General features: G+C 46.3%; 1 protein-coding gene across 1 annotated transcript in view; it reads left to right on the top strand.

Moving 5' to 3' along the window:
• The window catches only part of CFAP54 (cilia and flagella associated protein 54), a 2,172,274-nt gene that overhangs the window by 774,871 nt on the left and 1,379,403 nt on the right, over window positions 1–18,000 (top strand). Inside the window, exon 30 of the mRNA XM_085653834.1 lies at window positions 10,578–10,667. Within this exon, the coding sequence (XP_085509960.1) occupies window positions 10,578–10,667 (90 nt within the window). The remainder of the gene's footprint in view (window positions 1–10,577; window positions 10,668–18,000) is intronic.

The following is an 18,000-nucleotide window of genomic DNA, read 5'->3' as shown; positions in this document are numbered from 1 at the left end:
CTCTAAGTCCTATGCAGCAGAATTCCTGAGCGCTGATCGGAGGCCCAGCACCCTTTCTCCACCATCCTGCAAACGTGACTACTACTTAAAGATGCAAAAACAACAGTTAATGGACAGAATGCAGAACAATATCATACATTCACCCCAGTACAGAGATCTGGGCCTAAATCCATCGTTTTTTTGCTCACCATGCCGTTCCAGTTTGAACCCAGCCATATGCAAATCAGTCTTGACCCTGTGCCTCATGGGAACAGTCCAGCCCAAAATGCCAAGCCAGGTCCTCCCTGGACTGGAAACAAGCATCCTAGGACCGGTTTCGGGGTTTTACCCCTCTTCAGCCAGGATAGCTTGATTCCAGTGGCATGGAGAGCAAGGGACCCACGTCTGGCCATACCCTTCTCACTCGGGGTGACAAATGCAAAAACAGGGTCACTGACCAGGTCATGAATGATGTAATATGTGACGTCATCAGCAGTTCATTGCGGGGTCGCTTGTTATAGTTAGCTGAACTAACTATAACGGACTAATTTCTCTGGTTTTGTATGAGTGAAATGTCCAAATAACTATAACGTCCCTGAAACCTGTGGTTTTTTCAGTGAATATATATATATCACAGAAAAGATTTCCAAAGCCCAGTTCCTTAAACAAACCTGCATTTATTTGTAGATGTAAATTGCAGCATACTCGCAGTTAGTTTCCTTACGCGTTTCAGCTCCATAGCGAGCCTTGATCACAGGTGAGGTAGCTTATATGTAAAGTGACTCCGTGCTCAATTAAAACCAGGCTATCACGTGATCCCCAAAGAATCAGATCATACATATACCAGAATGCACTTTGATTGTTAAATGTCCATCTGTAACTGCAGTTCATTTTCTGAATAAAACATAATTGTGTCTCAAAACCTGCAGCTACGTAATTCACAGTTCTTAACTTAACGGCACAAATACTAAAATAATGTTAAGGAAGTCCTGTGCAATAATTCGGGCCTGGTAAAGCGAGTTGTAATCTCTCAAGCGCACCTCTGAGACTGCTTGTAAAATCCTGCCATGATAAATTTCATTGACAAATTGCAGTGTCCCAGAAAAAGCAGAGAGGAGAGGGGTTTGTATAGAAGAGTAGATCTTTTGAAAGGTTTGGTAATACGTTTTGGCATAATGTAGAATGCAATATGTTAGCTGTTTTAAAATGCATATTTTATTTATATGATTTGTTAGAAACTGAAGTAAACGTAAAATAATTTAACAAATATATTAATTTACCCGATACTGCACAGTGAGTAATTTGAGCAGGTGTTAGCCAGGGCTCAGTGCTTGAATTCACTGGATTTGATTTAAGTGCTTGCATTCTTTATTGACCTGATTGTGCAGGGGCAAGACAGTTATACATTTTACAATGATTTGTGCTTTGCCGCATTACTAATTATGAAAAACAGACACACATTTTTGTTTCAAGATGGTACAGTGGCAATAGTGGCACACAAGGTCTCCCTTAGGTCCTGACACAAATCCAGAAAGACAGAGTGTAGGAAGCTGGTTCGCTATATAGTGTACTAAAATGAAGTACACTGCCCAGAGAGTCCAGTGGGTCCCCAATTGGTTTATAGAAGCTAAAGTAGATAATGCTAACCCTCTCTTTTGAGGTAGTGTGGGCGCGCAGTTAGGCTTATCAGAGGGTAGTGCTAACAGTTGTTCTCACAGAGGCAATAAATGAGACACACACTCAAAGAATAAATCCAACACCAATTTAGAAAAATAGCAATTCTTTTCATATATATTTTTGAACTAAGAATTACATTTAAAGTTAAGTACTGTATTTCTTATGAAGTTTCAAAAAGAAGCAAATAGTTCAAAGTCATGCGCGATTATGCACCATGCAATCTTATGGGAGGAAAAAGCAGGTAGGTAAACCAAACAGCACAGATAGTTGTAGAGGTTCACCTTCTGGGTTTAGAGTAGCAGAAAGCCAAGGTCCAATGTTCTACCAACAGTTCATTGGGTGCGTCCCTAATTCCACCGGGAGCAGGGAGTTCGTGGAGTTGGTAGCTGGCGCGCTACGAGGAGGGGGGCCCTGTAAAGATAGGCTGTACAAGGAGACTTACAAGCAAGTCCGAGAGCTGCTAAATGGGGCCTGGGTTTGCAAGGCCCTTGAGGACAAGGGAGTGCAGCTGGTTTGTAGTTATCCAGGCTGGGCTGGCTGGGAGAGGAGGTAGGTTGGCCAGCCCGATGCGTAAAGTTCACTCTCATGGTCAGGGGCCAACAGCTGGCAGGGGCAAATTCAGGACTGCTGGGCCACTCTCAAAGTGGGTCTCAGAAGTATTGATGTCCCTCGGTTGCTGCTGTGCTCTGGTACAGTTGGAGTCCCACTTGGTCTCTTTGATGCTGGTCTTGGTTCTAGGGTGCCCAGTGACCCGGGGAATGGTACTGCACGGCTCCGGTCAGTCCTGGTGCCTCTACTCTCGGTGGGGAGACAGATCTGACATCCCAGAGCACAAGTACCTCTTCCTGGTTGGTTGCGGCGCCAATTGGACCAGGGAGCTGCAAGTCGGTGAACTGGACCCTGTGGTTTCGGGTCCCTGAAGTCTGCAGGAGAGTGGATCCTCGACTCCAGGGGAGTTCTTGGGAAGTTTGCGAAAACTGGTGTTCTTAAAGGCCACACAGCAGCAGGACAGGACAGTTCAGCTTGATTATCGAGTCTTGAAGTGGCAGACTGAGGTTTGCACCAGAATTCCGCTGCAGGCCCTCAGTTCTCAGGTTCAGCAGCACTTCTTAGTCCTCTTCATCTTTAGGTCCATCGAATCTGAAGTTCAGGGTCGAGGGGTGCCAACTAAATAGTCAATTTAGGGGCGTTAAGTGAAGTACCGTGTAGTAGCCAAAGGGCTGCCTACCGGTAGGGAGACTAAACCCTCTATATGACCACTTCCTGTGGAAAGTGGGTGTAATCCTGACCCTTATAGGCTAATTCTCTCCACACAAAAGATGGAGGATTCTGAAAAGTCGGGTACACATCAGCAGGCCCGCCCTAGGGGTGGTGCTGACTGATTGTAGGCACACTTCCTAATCTAACTAATTTTCCTTCCTGTCCTGCTGTCCTGCTGTGGCTCTAATGCATGCCGTAGGGATGACTTACTTATACCACATGTAGTGTTGGCAGGCATGGCACACACGGATGTGTGCCTTGTTGACTCTTTTTTTTTTTATCCTCATCTCACCTATAAACTGCTAGCAGGACGTAACCGCTCAGTTTTAACGGTGGGGCGCCCTCCGACCGCCTGCACATGTTTAGGTTATCCAACCAATCCCCTTTTATCGTCCGGGATTTAGGTGTTAATCATAGGACCATGATATTTATCGAACCTTAACATCTGCAGAATGGGGTCAACAAAGTCTCAGTTCCTGACCTAAGCGTATAAATGGTGCCCAGAGTGTAGGGAGGCTAGGGCTGGAGCTCATAATTTCTAGCCGGGCCATAGCCAGTGCGGATTTTAACCAGTCTTCGATTTTCGGGGGGAGGCGGTCTTTCCATCTAAGACAGATCTCCCTTCGGGCCAACAAAATCAGACATAGTAACAGCCCTCTGTATGGTTGAACCATACAGGCAGTAGACACCTGATCATTAGCAAAAAAAATCAGAGAGCCGTTCAACACAATATCAATTCCAAAGGTCATACGTAAGTATCTGCACACCCCTTCCAAATATGTTTCTAATTTGGGACATTCAAAAAAGATATGGATGTTGTTGGCTTTAGGGAGCAGGCACCTGGGACATCTCGGTTCGGGGCGAATTTCGAGATCTTCTCCGGAGTGTAGTAGATTCGATTGGTGACAAAGAAATGATTTTTCTTCAGACTGGCAGATTTTGTGTATTTATAAAGCAGGATCATGGAGGGTTCCAAGAGAATCCCGATATCCGCTTCAAAAGGAGAATCGTTCCAGGCTGACACCTGATGAGGAATACCAACATCATCTGCATTAATCAGGAGCCTGTACCAGATGGAAATTTCCTTCGTCAAATGTTGAGTGTTTTTAAGAGCGGCTTCCACCTCACCATTGCCCCTTAAATTCTCCTTCTCTGTTTCAAACCAAGATTTTAATTGTATAAACTTGAATCTCGAGAAGCCCGGGCCAATTCTTGCTTTCAATACCTCCCAAGGATGTATGCCATTTTCATCCCCCAACTCAGACCAAGTCATTACCCCAGCTCTCTTGATTGGAAGTGCCATACAGTCTTGGAGGCAGGGGGGGGTCCCCGGGGAATCCCAGATCGGTGCCTGATCGGAGTAGTAACCTATCCCACATCTGGAGCGGATGAAATACCAGACCTCCAAGGCGTTTTTGATCACCTTCAACCTTACTCGTTTGAAGAATTTTGGTGAGCCAAACTTGTAGAGAAACCCTGCTTTATCCCCCCCGCCTTCAGAAATGACCAACTCCCCCAACAACTTACCCCAAGAGCGTGCAGTTGGTTCCCCTAAAAGCATCCTAATAGCCTTGAATTGAAAGGTGACCAGATAGCACTGAATATCTGGGAGGGACAATCCCCCTTTAGCTAGGCGGCGCCTCAGTTTTTTCCAGGATAGCCTAACACCCTTCTCGCCCCAGATGAAACTCCCGATTTTACTTTGCGCCTTAGAGTGTTTAGGAAAACCTAGTGGGACCACATTGAACAAGTAGGTTAATTTCGGGAGGATGGTCATCTTGACTAGATTCACCCTCCCGAAGATGGTCAGGGGGAGATTCCTCCACCTTGCGAACAACTGATCAATTTCATTTTTTTTTTTTCTACATTAATAGATGGAATTTTTTCAAGGTCTTTCACAGTGACAATACCGAGATATTTAAATTTATTGCTGGTGGCCCCACTCCACTGATCTATGTTCCAGCACATAACCTCAGTCTTCGTGGAGTTAGCCAAATATCCAGAAATTGCCCCAAAATCTTCCAACAGAGCCCCGACCTTTGACAATGTTATCTCGGGGTTGTCTGTGTAAATAATTATATCGTCCGCATATAGTGCAATTTTAGAGCGATATTGCTGAGTCTTGAACGGGGGTATGGTCTCATCTAACCTGATAGCCTGGGCAAGAGGCTCAATGTACAGATCGAACAGTAGAGGGGAGATGGGGCAACCTTGCCTGGTCCCTATTTGGATTTTAAAACTGGGAGTGAGTACACCATTGATGAGGATCTTAGCTGAAGCATCCTGATAGCACCCTCTCAAAGTATGAATAAGAATTGGACCAAATCCCATCTCCTCCAGCACCTCCCACAGGTAGACCCAACACACCCTGTCAAAGGCCTTGGCGGCGTCTAATGCGACCACTGCCAGGGGTTCGAGTCTAGAAATCGCCAGATCGATGTTACCAATAAGTAGCTGGGTTTGTTCCTGAATATGTCTCCCAGTAATGAACCCTTTCTGGTCTGTATTCACCAGTCCGGGGGCTAGTTTGCCCAGTCTCCCTGCCAAGATACCCATAAAGATCTTATAATCAGCGTTTAGCAGGGAGATTGGGCGATAAGAATCCGCTTTTGCTGGGTCCTTCCCTGGCTTAAGGATCAGGACAATGATTGCCTCCCTCCACGAGTTAGGGACAAGGCCTGTTGGGCTATAGATTGAATGAAACAGGGATCCCAAAACAGGAATGACTTCCTCAAAGAGGGATTTATACACTTCGTTTGGGAGGGCGTCAATACCGGAGGCTTTACCGTTTTTGGAGATCTTTATTTGAGTTCTTATCTCCTGCAACGTAATTGGGGAATCAAGGAGATCTTTATTGGCCTGTGTTAACGTGGAGAGGGATTTTGAGCTCAACCAACAGCGGATTTCTTGTTTGGAGGGGAATAAATTCTCCCTATAAAGATCCGCAAATAGGGTAAGTATAGTATTTTGGATGTCACCTGTATCTGTAGATCTATCCCCTTGGTTATTTATCACCAGCTCGACTATGTCGTTCTTCGAGTGATCAGATCTCGCTTTCCACGCCAAAAGAGCCCCAGCCCTCTCCCCATACTCATAATTCTCCATCTTACTCCTTTCCCATTGCTTCTTGCACTTCTCTTCTAAAATGCCTCTATAGCTTTGTCTTGCTTGTTCAAGTTCGAGTTCTACCTGCGACATCCCTTGTCCATCTGGGGATTTTATTAGCCTCAAATGCTCGGCTTCTAGCAGTCTGATCTTTTCTTCGCCCAATTTTAATGCATATCCTTCAGAGCGATTTTTAAAACATATGAGACTGTGCAATCGGCCTCTCAGGGTAGCCTTAAAGGCATCCCACTCTACCTCAATGGCAGCTGAACCAATGTTGGTGTCAAAAAACTCCAGAGATGATCTTTTAACTGCCTGAATTAAGTCTGGATTGTCTAACCTTCCCCTGCTAAGTGTCCATCTCGATTGAGATATTTTTAATAATTTTTTGATGGAACAGAAAATAGGGGAATGGTCCGAGAGATGACTAGGGAGAATGGATATATCAGAGTCCTTTCCAAGTAGAGGCTTACTGGCTAATAGGTAATCAATCCTGGAGGAGTGATGAATTCTCTTGCTGTAAAAAGTATATCCAGCCCTATCACCTTTCGTAAACCTCCACACATCGACCAGGCCAAGGTCGTGAATCAAATTCTTCATTGCCCGTCTGACAAGGGGAGTCGGAATAGAACGCGCCTGATTCGACCTATCCAACTTAGGATCTAATAAGGTATTGAAATCTCCTCCAACAATTATTGGGGAAGCCACCAACATAAGCTTGGATTGCAGCTTAACAATATAAGAAGGGTCGTCGATGTTCGGACCATAGAATGAAGCACACGTTAAGACAGTCCCCCCAAAGTCCAACTGCACTATCACCCATCTCCCTGATTGATCAGTCTGGATGGATTTAATCGAACAGGTTAAGCCCCGTTTGACCAGGACAGCCACCCCACGGCTATTCATACCTTGGTCCGAGACGCCATAGGCTTTTATCCAGGGTACTCCTGAAAAAAGTTTATCCGACTTCCCTGTGGTCAAATGGGTTTCCTGTAGGAGGCAAACCCGACCTTTTGCGAGTTCCAGGTATTTCATAATCAGCATTTGCCTCCTAATACATCGTAGCCCATTTACGTTCCAGGAGAGAAGGCCCAAACCGGCCTGATCTTTAGTTACATCTGCCATCCAAGTACATTGCCCCTCCACCTTGGTGTCGTTCCGAAAATTAAATCCCAAAAGTAGGATGAGGTTATTTTAGTTTTATTATTTTTATTTTTATTTTTATATTTATTCCTTGCCCTCCCATGGTGACCCCCCCCCCCAAGGACCCCCCTCCCCACATCCCCGTGCGTGCCCCTAATCCCTTGAGGAACCCTCCCTTAAAGATGGGTAAACCCATTAGGTCACCCTCACCTCGGGTTCAGCTAAAAAGAAATATAAATATACTAGGGGAGAAGAATGGAGGTAAGATAGGAAAAAAGAAGTGCAACAGAAGATATATTATCCTGTAAAGAGGCCCTCGCTGATTTACTTGACGAACCTCACTTTACCTGCTCTGCCCTCCTTAATCCAGCCATGAAGAGGTCTACTTCTTCAACTGTATGGAATAAGTGCATCTGATTATTATGCATGGCACGCAACTGAGCCGGAAATTTTAATTGTGCCTTTACACCCAGAGACCTCATTTCCTCCAGTCTGCTACCCATTTCCCACTGCCTTGTAGCCGTTACGTGGGAAATATCCGACCTAATTTGAAAGGTAAATGGATCCGAACCATTGGGGGAAAAAGTCAAAGAGCCCTCCTTAAGTCCGAGTGATAGAACTAGATCTTTTACTGAATATGAGAGGAAGTTGACCAGAATCTTCCGGGGTTTCTGTTTTTTTGGGTTTTTTCTATAGGGATCTCGATGAATTCTTTGAATTTCTGACATCAAATCGATGTCAGACTGATCCTTCAAAACAGACCCCTTTAAAATAGAAATAACGAACCCCTTTAAGTCCGAACCTTCCAAGTTCTCGGGGATATTAAGAAGTCTTAGATTATTCTTCCTTGAATGGTTTTCCAGCCTTTCGATGTCATCCTTCAGAGCCTTTTGTTGTAAGGTTAACTTCCCTATTTCCCTAGTGGCCTCACTTATGGTTTCTTTAATGCCAGGTATTTCTGCTTCGAGAAGACCCGTCCTTACCACCACCTCATCAAGCCTCTGAGACAAAACTTCACAAGAAGCCTTGATCGCTGCCTGATTGGCTTCAGAAACAGAGAACCTTCCCGCAAGTTCTGCTTGATTTAGTTCCGATACCTTGAACCCACTTAACATCTCCTTCTTCATGGCGATCAATATGTCAGACAGAGATCGCACTACGGAGCCGTCTACTGCTTCCATGCTTCCTGCTTCAATACGACCAGAAGGCGCTCCTATTGATAAGTCTCTGGAGGGATCTTTGGATGGTGCGGGCCCTTCCTCGTCACATAATCCCAAGGGGTTAAACCTGTTTGAGAGGGTTACACCTTGTTGTGAAGCCTTAGGCACTGGAGAGTCAGTTAGAGGCCCCATGGGTCGCTTGGTAATATGCTTAGCCCCCCTTTGTTTGCATTGAGAGAACGGGGTCACAGGGGAGGAAGCACCCCCATCATTTACAACGGGTTTCTGTTTAGACTTTGATTTTACTTTGGAGAAAAACCCCTCCGGATCTTCAGGGGTCACTTCCGTAGTTTGATTGGTCTCCACTGTGTCGGCCATGACTCTATAATAGGTTTTTAATGAGGGGGTGATTTTTTAAATAAGTGCGGGTTTCTTTTTTACTCTAATTTTAATTTTGGAAACCCCACACTGTTTCAATTCCTCCTCCTCTTCTTCGCTCTCCCCAAATCTAGCTCCAGACCTCCTTAGCTTTACCTTAGTTAAGTTAACAATAGATGTCTTCTTTTGGGTCACAGAGACATGGGTGGCCTCTGAATTCTGCAATGCGTAGGCAGCTCTAGCTCTTAGGGTATACCGGCCCACTCTAGGAGGAGAAACAATTCCTTTTGGATAGCCGCCTTCATTCACCTCCATACAGTTACTAAGAGTGTCAATGCCGCCTCCCCAAGATGTCGGGACCAAACCAACCAAACTAGAAAACTTGTTGCACCTTACCGGAGATTTGACCCCCCATGAGGCTTGATTGTCACCTCTGCCTTCGCCTTCCTCTAAGGGATGGCGTGCAGTTCGTGCTTCTGATATCCCAGCTGCCTGCTCCCGATACTCTCGATGAGGAGTCCACTGCTGCTTCGGAAAAACTAACTCAGCCGCAGTCACCGCTGCAAGTGCTGACACTGCCCCCGAGGCCCGGAACCAGAAACAGGCAGAGACCCGGCGCCTGCGGAGCCTCGCTGCCTCCTCCCACCTCCAGCCGAGAAACTCACCACCGAAGCCCATCAAGTCCGGGCGAGTGAGGCGGAGGAGAGCCCGCCAAAGGCTGCGTGCACTCCACCGAGAAAACGAAAAAGAAATCAGCTCAAAGGGCCCCCGGAATGCCTCTCCTCCCTCCCTTCATTTCCCCCTCATTCCGCGGAAAGACCCGAGGTGAGTGCGGCCGCGACCGTTATCTGCCGGCCGCCATGTTCCTCGATCATATGCAGTCCGACCTCGCCATGTTGACTCTTAGGTTTTCTCTGCACCAAGACATGCAGGCTGCAATGGCAGTTTGCATGGGCTGGATGAGGAGTCCCCTAGGGTAGGTCTGCTTTAGGTCCAATGCCCTAGGAACCAGGGGTACCATTTACTAGGAGCTTACAAGGGATCCCAAAGGGTTTAGTAATTGTTGGGACAATCGTATAGTTTAGGGAAAGAACACTGGTGCTAGGGACATGGTTGGCAGGAACCTAGCACACTTTCAGTGAAAATTGCACTAGAAGCCAAGCCACAGCAAAGACTTCCTTCTCGATGAAACTCCATCGCTGTGTCCTGGGGAGTAACCTCCTACTTTTAAAAGCAACAGGCTGGTCATGGCCATCATCATTCATTTGGGATAGGACTGCTTCTATCCCTTGCTCAGAGGCATCAGTCTGCACATTCTCAAATCTGGAGCTTTGAGAATGGGTACTAAGCACATTGCCTCTTTCAGGTTGTTCGTCTGACATGTTTTCGGCAAATAAAAGCATTTTACTTTTTTTCTTTTTTGATATTTGAGTTATTTTTTAAAATAACAATCAGAAGGAAAATCACCAAAATCATCTTATAAATGTTTATTTTCTATGTTTTAGGGTTTCATTGTTATTGTTGATATGGCTTCACGCTGATGTTGCTAGTCCAAAGGCAAGTCTAAAAGTATTGCCCACCGTTTAAATGTGGTGAAGGCAACCCTGCTCTGTGAGAACACTCTTTTCTTCAAGATGAAAATAAATAAGATCTTAAAAACACACCGTTATTGCTGTTGTAACTCGTTTTTATTCATTCTAAATAGAAGCCTTTTATGAGATTTGTACACATTTCGGTTGTTAGTCTAGTCCTTTACTCACTGAACTGACATGTCGGTAACACCAATAATTCAAACGTTTTTCCTGAGTAGAATGGTGCTTTTGTGACTGCATGAATGCAAACGTGTTTCTTCTGTTTTATCTTTTTCTATGTTAGCTACCGGAACTGTTCTGACAGGCAACGAGGATCCCATACTACTTCATTCCGTAGTTACATGTTGGCCATCGAAGCAAGCCTTCAAAGAATGTAAGACGCTTTCACTGTGCTCTCACTTACAAATGCTGATTGTTGTAGTTTCATAATAAGATAAGATAACGTGTATTTGTAAAGCGCACGTTCTGACATAGGCATCTTGGCGCTGAATAACAGAAGTTTATTGTTACCCAACTAAATGGTACTCATTTTATCGACCTCAGATGGATGAAAGGCTGAGTGGACCAGCTGTGATTTGAACCGGGGACCATAAGGTCGAACACAGGCCCCTGCAGTGGACGCATTAGTCCACTGAGCCACCAGACTAGGTAACATTATCAGAGAGCATGCATTACATCCCAGGATTTTGGATGACTTGACTAAATCCCAGTACAATAATGTACTCTTCACAGAAATTGGAATGCACCAATATTGCCCACTAAAGAGGATGTAACCTGTGCCGCCTTCATGTTAATTAATGAGTTGATGAGCAAGGAACACTTAATAACTGGTGCATAATTTAAATTCTTCAGTCGTTCTTTGTAAATGTCCACTGGTTGGTGCAAATGACAGTGCAGACTGCACTGCTTTGCAGTGGCCTCTAGCATCTATTGAGAGTGGGGGTGGGGCAGACAAACAAAGGAGAAAGAAAAGTCAAAGAAATGCACTTAAAGATCCTGACGACAGTGATGACGTCCTCCTCACTCAGACCTTGTCTGCTGCTGGGACTGCAGTGCAGGCCCCAGCAACCTCCCTCGACTAATTCATGACTGCTCATGTGCTGTTAACCAGCATGTGAGCAGTGCCCTCAATGGTGGGAGCGGCCTCTGTTGCCACTCCTGAGGTTCCTGGATGCCTGTACTTGCTCTCAACCTAGCTGTTTTAAGACAGCTGGGTTGAGAGGTTTAAAGTGCGCATGTGTGGCTCGCAGTCTCAAGACGGCAGGCAGAAGAGACATGCGCACTTAACGCAAGTGCAAAAAGCAGCCCTCTGTCCAATACTCCTCCCAGCTCACTGAGCAGACCCCGCCCCGATGCTCGGTTTAGGACGGGACTATAACAAATAAAAAGGTAATGAATTGCCATTTAATGTTTTGTCCCTGGGACTTTGGAGGGTATATAATGGGGGCGACGCTCCTCTGCTCCAATGGAGGAGCCGCCCCTGCTGCTTTGGTGCATTTTTATACAATCTAGCTCCAGATAGTAGACCCTGGTAAAGTTGTATGTTGTTCACAATCAGGTTGCAATCTGCCACTCCTTCCTGAGAATCCAGGATATACTGCATGTATGGTCAGACGTTGGTCCCATGCTCACTATGTCACTGGAACCTGACTGATGAGCTCATAACTAGAGCAAAACCAGTCTTGGGTTTCTTGCATTCTGGTTTCTGGGTGGTTCTGGGCTGGCAGTTTGGGCTGAACTGTTCCCATAAGGAGCAGGGCCAACACTGATTTGCATATGGCAGGGTCCACACGTAAGCTGACATAGTGAGCAAACAAATGATGGGTTGGAATGCTACCCTGATCGATCAGCAGTGGTGAGACAAATTTCAAGCATCCCTCCCATCACCTTTTTTGTGTTTCATATACCTCCCTTGGTGGCATGGGTTTGCCCAGACGTAGGTCACATGCTCACTGTGTCAGTGGAACCTAGCTGTCACCGGCTGGTGAGCCCATAACTAGGGCGAAACCAGTCCTGCGTTGCATGTGTTCCAGTTCAGGGAGTAAGTGGCCTGGCAGTTTTGGCTGGACTGTTTCCATGCGGAGCAGGATGAAGGCTTATTTGCATATGGCTGGGTGCAAACTGAGGTGGCATGGTGAGCAAAAGAACGATGGGTTGGGATGCTGCCCGAGCGATCGCCAGTGGTTAGACAAATTGGAAGCATTCCGCCCATCACCTTTTGCAGAAATATCACCTATTCTGAGTTTTTGGGGAATAACATGCGGATTATGATGCATAATGCACCAAAAGTCACATAGTTGGGGAGATTCCATACACTTTTACATATTAAATTCCAACAGGTTTGAGCTGCTGACTAATACCCTGCTGTACTAATAGTACAGCTGCTCTAAAGAACACAGTCATATAAGTAATTAAATGTCATTCTAGTATGACTTGGGCATGTGGCAGACAGACCCAAACACTCTCTGTGAACCACCGCCTTAACAAAAGCCACTACAGATATCAAGTCCAGGCAGATTGGAGTTATAGTTTCAATGTACCCACCTATGCGTGGATTACTCACACCCTAATCAACATCACCTACACTAGCGAGTGTCAGAGGAACAGAAACCCCGTCCTGCAGGAGAATGGAATTTTAGAAAATCACTTAAATCGGGGCTTTTTACATCCTACTTCTTGGTAGCCTGTGGTGGCTCACTATATTTTTTATTCAATTACTCTACGCTCGCATTTAAAAAAGCCTAACTTTTGCAGCGAAAACCTTTGAATACTGATCAATGTCTGCATGTTAGAATGCTAAGTTGCGACGCTATACAATACCGAATGAGCAGCCATATACATCACAGCCCCCCTGATGTTATCTAACGGCATACAGAAATAAATATATTTGGGGGGAAATATTTGTATGAGCTGAAGAGATTCTCAGGCACCAAACTGAATGATCACATGTGTCCCTTAAATTTGAGGACTGAGACTGACTAATCTAGGGTGGTATTGCCTGTCATACCAGCTATCCCGGGTGACATTCATATTAAGCAAGATTCACAAAGACACATATGATTGAGTTTGAGCTAGAGGAAGCAGGACCAAAGGAGAGATGGTGACACACAGGAGGCTAGACTCCAATTAAGGGGCATCCCATCTTGATCTAAGCAAAACTAAAAAGATATCGACATGGCTAATGTTTAAGGAGTGAGCAGGAGGAGCAATGACAGGAAGGCAAACAAATAAGGATAGACTCAACGAGGAATACCTATGCTAAGAGAGACAGAATAAAAAAACTCATTTTGAAAATGAAGGCAGATACACAGAGTAATGAAGGAATACACCAAAAGTTCAAAAATCGCTACTACACATTTTCTATAAAATGGGTTATAGGAAAGCAAGGATTTACTACACCTTAATTCGTTTGATATTTATACTCTTAAACTATCCTCTCACAATATATTATTCTGCTTTTATGCTGGTCTGATATAACTTAAGAATGAAAATTTGCATAGCTCAAGTGAAGGTGAGTTTCAATTCTATTAAAGACACAGAGGAGAGGATTATGTTATTAGTTCTTCGCTTTAATCAGTAATTCATAATACAGCAGCCAATTAAAACCAAAACTACTTTTCCCAGAACACTCAGGAAAAACAACTACAAAAAAATCCACAGTCCTTTATTGTCCTTGATCAGGCTCCAACAAAGTCCTCTGTCACTGCCTGCACCTCCTCCTCCTTCATGCGAATCATGCCCACAGGTTCCTTCATGCATCTTGTTTCGACCCATTGTTTCCCGCAAAGACACATTGCGCCAATAACTAATCTACCCAAACTTCTGAACAACAGAGGGTATGGGTAAGTAAGTATAAACTTATTGTTTATCCAGATAAACCAAAATCATATAACAGCTTACCATACGAAAATGCATGCGAAATGAAAACAGACTACTTACACCAGAATGGGTGAGTCTGCATCTGACTTGATTGCTGGATGGGATAATCCTCGCCTCCATGTCCTTCATTGAATTTAATCTTACCTTCACTTGAGCTAGGCAAATTTTCATTCTATGTCAGGACTAAAGGTGCGGATTATGCTATTTCTAAGCTTTCTTATCACCACGTGAGCCACATTCAGTAGTGGTTTATAATAAAAACACTTAAAACGCGAGTCTGAAGACGAATCCGTTGCACGCATAAGATTCTCCAAACATGTTCTCAAGTTAAAAGCTTTTTAGGCCATTGCCCCCCTAGCTGAAAGTGCTCCAAAAACCTCCTGCATCACCCATCTAACCCAGCGGGCTATCAAAGGAGAAGCAACCACTCTGTACTGTTTTCTGAGGGCAAGAAGATGCTGTCTTTGGCTGGAGGGCAGACTCCCTCAGTCATCTCGTCGTATACCTTAAGACGTTGGACCACGCACAGTTTGGGAGACTCAGTGAAAGCCGGGTAAGAAATTGTGCGAGCATTCAATTTAGTGTGCCTGCTTCGGGTTAAAGTTACTCCATCAGGGGAAAGCACCCTAGCTGTTATGTCCAAGGCGCGCACATCAGAGACCCTTCTACACGATATAAGACAAAGTAACATTGCCAATTTCGCTGAAATCTCTTTTGAGACAAGATTTGATTTGGCTGCCATGACAAAAAAAGGTTCAATACCAAATTAATATCCCAGAGTGCTGCATAATGAGGTTCAGGGGTAAGGGATAACCGAATCTCCCTAAGCAATCTACAAATGGGTGTTCACCCACAGGCGCGCACGGTCAACTGGGGCGTGGCCTGCTGAAAAGGCAGAACAAATGGCATTGATTGACCGATATGCCAGTCCCTCTTTCTCGAGGGTTGACAGAAAATTGAGGATTTGGATTACATCAGATCCCACGGGATCCACTTTCCTTCGCAAATATCAACAGACCCATCTCGACCAGGCAGAGTGGTAACGCGTTGTTGTGCTGTCTGCCCAGGCTCTGGATAACTGGATCTCAGCGTGGCTCGAAAAGCCTGGGAGTGGGCATCTTTGCCTGTAATCTGCCATGCCATGAGATTTAACAAACCCTCTGACACCAGGCGATGCAGTTCCTTGTTCGGATTCTTCAGAATGTGAGGAAAGTGAATGGAGTCGGACTAGAGAAGCCCAAGAAAGTTCCAGAAAAACAGGAAACCATACTTGAGACCTCCAGACAGGCGTTATCAGGACCACGTGCGCCTATTGCCCGCAGACCTGACTTGCTGCCATGGTGACCATTGAGAAGGGGGGAAAGGCATAACCCATCTCCAGACTCCAATCTTGCGAAAATGCATCTGTAGCCTCTGCCAGAGGCTCCTGCCTCCAGCTGAAAAAATGTGCATCTGGTGGTCGAGGAGGCACGCAAACAGGTCGATCGAGAATGGACTCCACCTGTTGGAGAACTGCTAGAAAATTTTAGAGTCCGGCTTCCAAATTCTGGAGTCTCTCAGGTGTTGGGAGTGCCAGTCTGCCACTTGGTTCTCCTGACCCAGAAGGTACTCTGCCGTTACAAATACCTGATTGCAGAAATTTCAAAATTCCTTTGCCATATTCGCCAGGGCACAGGACCTGGTGCCCCCCATGTGGTTGATATATCTCACTGCTGAGACATTGTCTAGCTTTAAAAGAACTGAGGACTGGATCCGATCCTTCGTCCAACACCGGACCGCGAACAACCCCGCCAGGACCTACAGGCAGTTTATGTGCAAGTGTTGTTCTAGAGGTGACCAACTGACGCCTGTGGAAAAATCCCCAGCCTGACCTGTTGACGTCCGACTCTATTGCCAGGTCAGGGTTGGAACTGAAGATAACTCTTCCATTCCAGGATTCCATATGGGTGAGCCACCAATCCATTCCCTCCTTGACCTCGTCCGTTAGAGGAACCAACTGTGAATACCAGAGGCGTCTCCTGACATGGTGCGCCTTCAGATGCTGTAAGGCTAGACAGTGCAACGGGCCTAGAAAAATCACCTGAATCGAGGAGGCGAGGAGGCCCACCAAGCAAGTGATCTGTCTGAGCGATATGCACCATTTGGCCAACATCTGGAGGAGCTTGTATGCCATCTTTGTGATCTTTCGGGAGGGAAGACTTTGAGAAGAGGAGGTGAAGTCTATGATGAAACCCAGGAAGACATCCCCTTTGCGTCAGAGTGAGTACAAGCTTCTTCTCGTTTATCATGAACCCCAACCCGTGCAACAGGGTTATCACTGACTGGAGATGTGTCATCAATCTCTTGGGGCATTGCACCATGATGAGCATGTCGTCCAGGTTGATGATAAGCCGAATCCCCAGAGCACGCAGGGACTCCACTGTCGGCTTGAGAACCTTGGTGAAGCATCACAAGGCAGATGAAAGGCTGAAGCACAAGTGAGGAACTTGAAAGTCTGAGAGCCCAAAACGACCCTTCTTAGGGCCCTTAACAAACTTGGCCAGGAACGTGGCTATCTTATCATCAATATCGGGATTAAGGGCTACCTTTCCATCTAGGGTGGGGTGGGTGCATTCTGCTCTCAGGCAGCTGCGTGCCTCATTCTCCAATCGCTTCCTGGGGCGGGCCGCCATATATTTAGCCACCTTCTCAGCCGGGACCCACTCGGCTGACCTTGGGTGGATAATATCATCCATGTCCAACATATCTGAGACTCCCTCTTGCACCGTGGCAGGGGGAGAGGATGGACCCCACGATCTGGTAGAACCTGCTTCATCATCTGACTCCACCCTGAGGTTGCGGGGTATCGGGGCCCGGAAGGCACTGGGAAGGGTTCAGATGTGCCCTAGGGCCCTTTTGCGGAAGGTCTTGGCCAAAAACACCTGCTTTAGGTGCGCAAATGCACCCTAATGACCCCTTCCGCACACTTTTTCTTGAGGGCCGGAGACCGTCACCTGGAGTATCTTGAGGGGGCAGGAAGTGGGGCATGGTCCAGGGGTTGGGCAAACTTTGCACATTTTTGTGCTATCCTCTCTGAAAGCCTTTCTTCCATAGGGGCCATTAGGTCAGTGACTGCCCTGTAACTCAAGGTGCCAGTTGCCTCGTAGAAATCTTCATCCCACTGGAGGTAGGCCAGGGAGTCCTCCTCCTCATAGGTTTCCTGTGTCATCGTATGTCAGAGATATGCTCTTGCGGCTGCGATCTGAGGCAGGGACGGGCTAATAATAGGCTTAAGGCCCAAATAATGTAGTAGGGCAGTCCCCACTAATGTGTCAAGGATCTAGTGCACACAAGCGTGACAAAATTAGGTGCTGGAGGGAACCTAGGTAGATATGGGTGCGCCCACGGGACACACAATTTATGGATCCTTGCCCAGGGACATCAAACCCACCCTTAGATATTATGGGTTAAAGCTGCCCAGCAGGTGTGTCCCCATGGAGGCCCTTCAGGCCTAGAATAGATACAGACCCCTCAGAGCATTCAATGCTGGTTCACCGCACCAATACCGGCCCGCAGGGCATCAGTCAGGCAAAACGGGTTGAAGCAATACAATTCAGACCCAGCTGTATTGCTGTGTGTTAGTCGGAGAAGCCAGGGGCCGAGCGAGAGCAATGTCAGGCCTCCGCAGTGCACGTTTGAAATCCCGAAGTGGGAGATGCGCGCTGCAGACCAGAATATCTCAGTGCCCCCTGCAGCGCCCCCTATGCGGCAGCAGACCGCACTGCGGCCATGAGGGGGGGAAGTCATGTAAGGAGTGCACTAGAGGTCCCGCGACCAGCGAAATGAAA

The sequence above is a fragment of the Triturus cristatus genome, chromosome 4_1, assembly GCF_964204655.1.
Source record: "Triturus cristatus chromosome 4_1, aTriCri1.1, whole genome shotgun sequence".
Classification (NCBI taxonomy): domain Eukaryota; kingdom Metazoa; phylum Chordata; class Amphibia; order Caudata; family Salamandridae; genus Triturus; species Triturus cristatus.
This window is presented reverse-complemented; position numbering and strand designations above follow the sequence as displayed.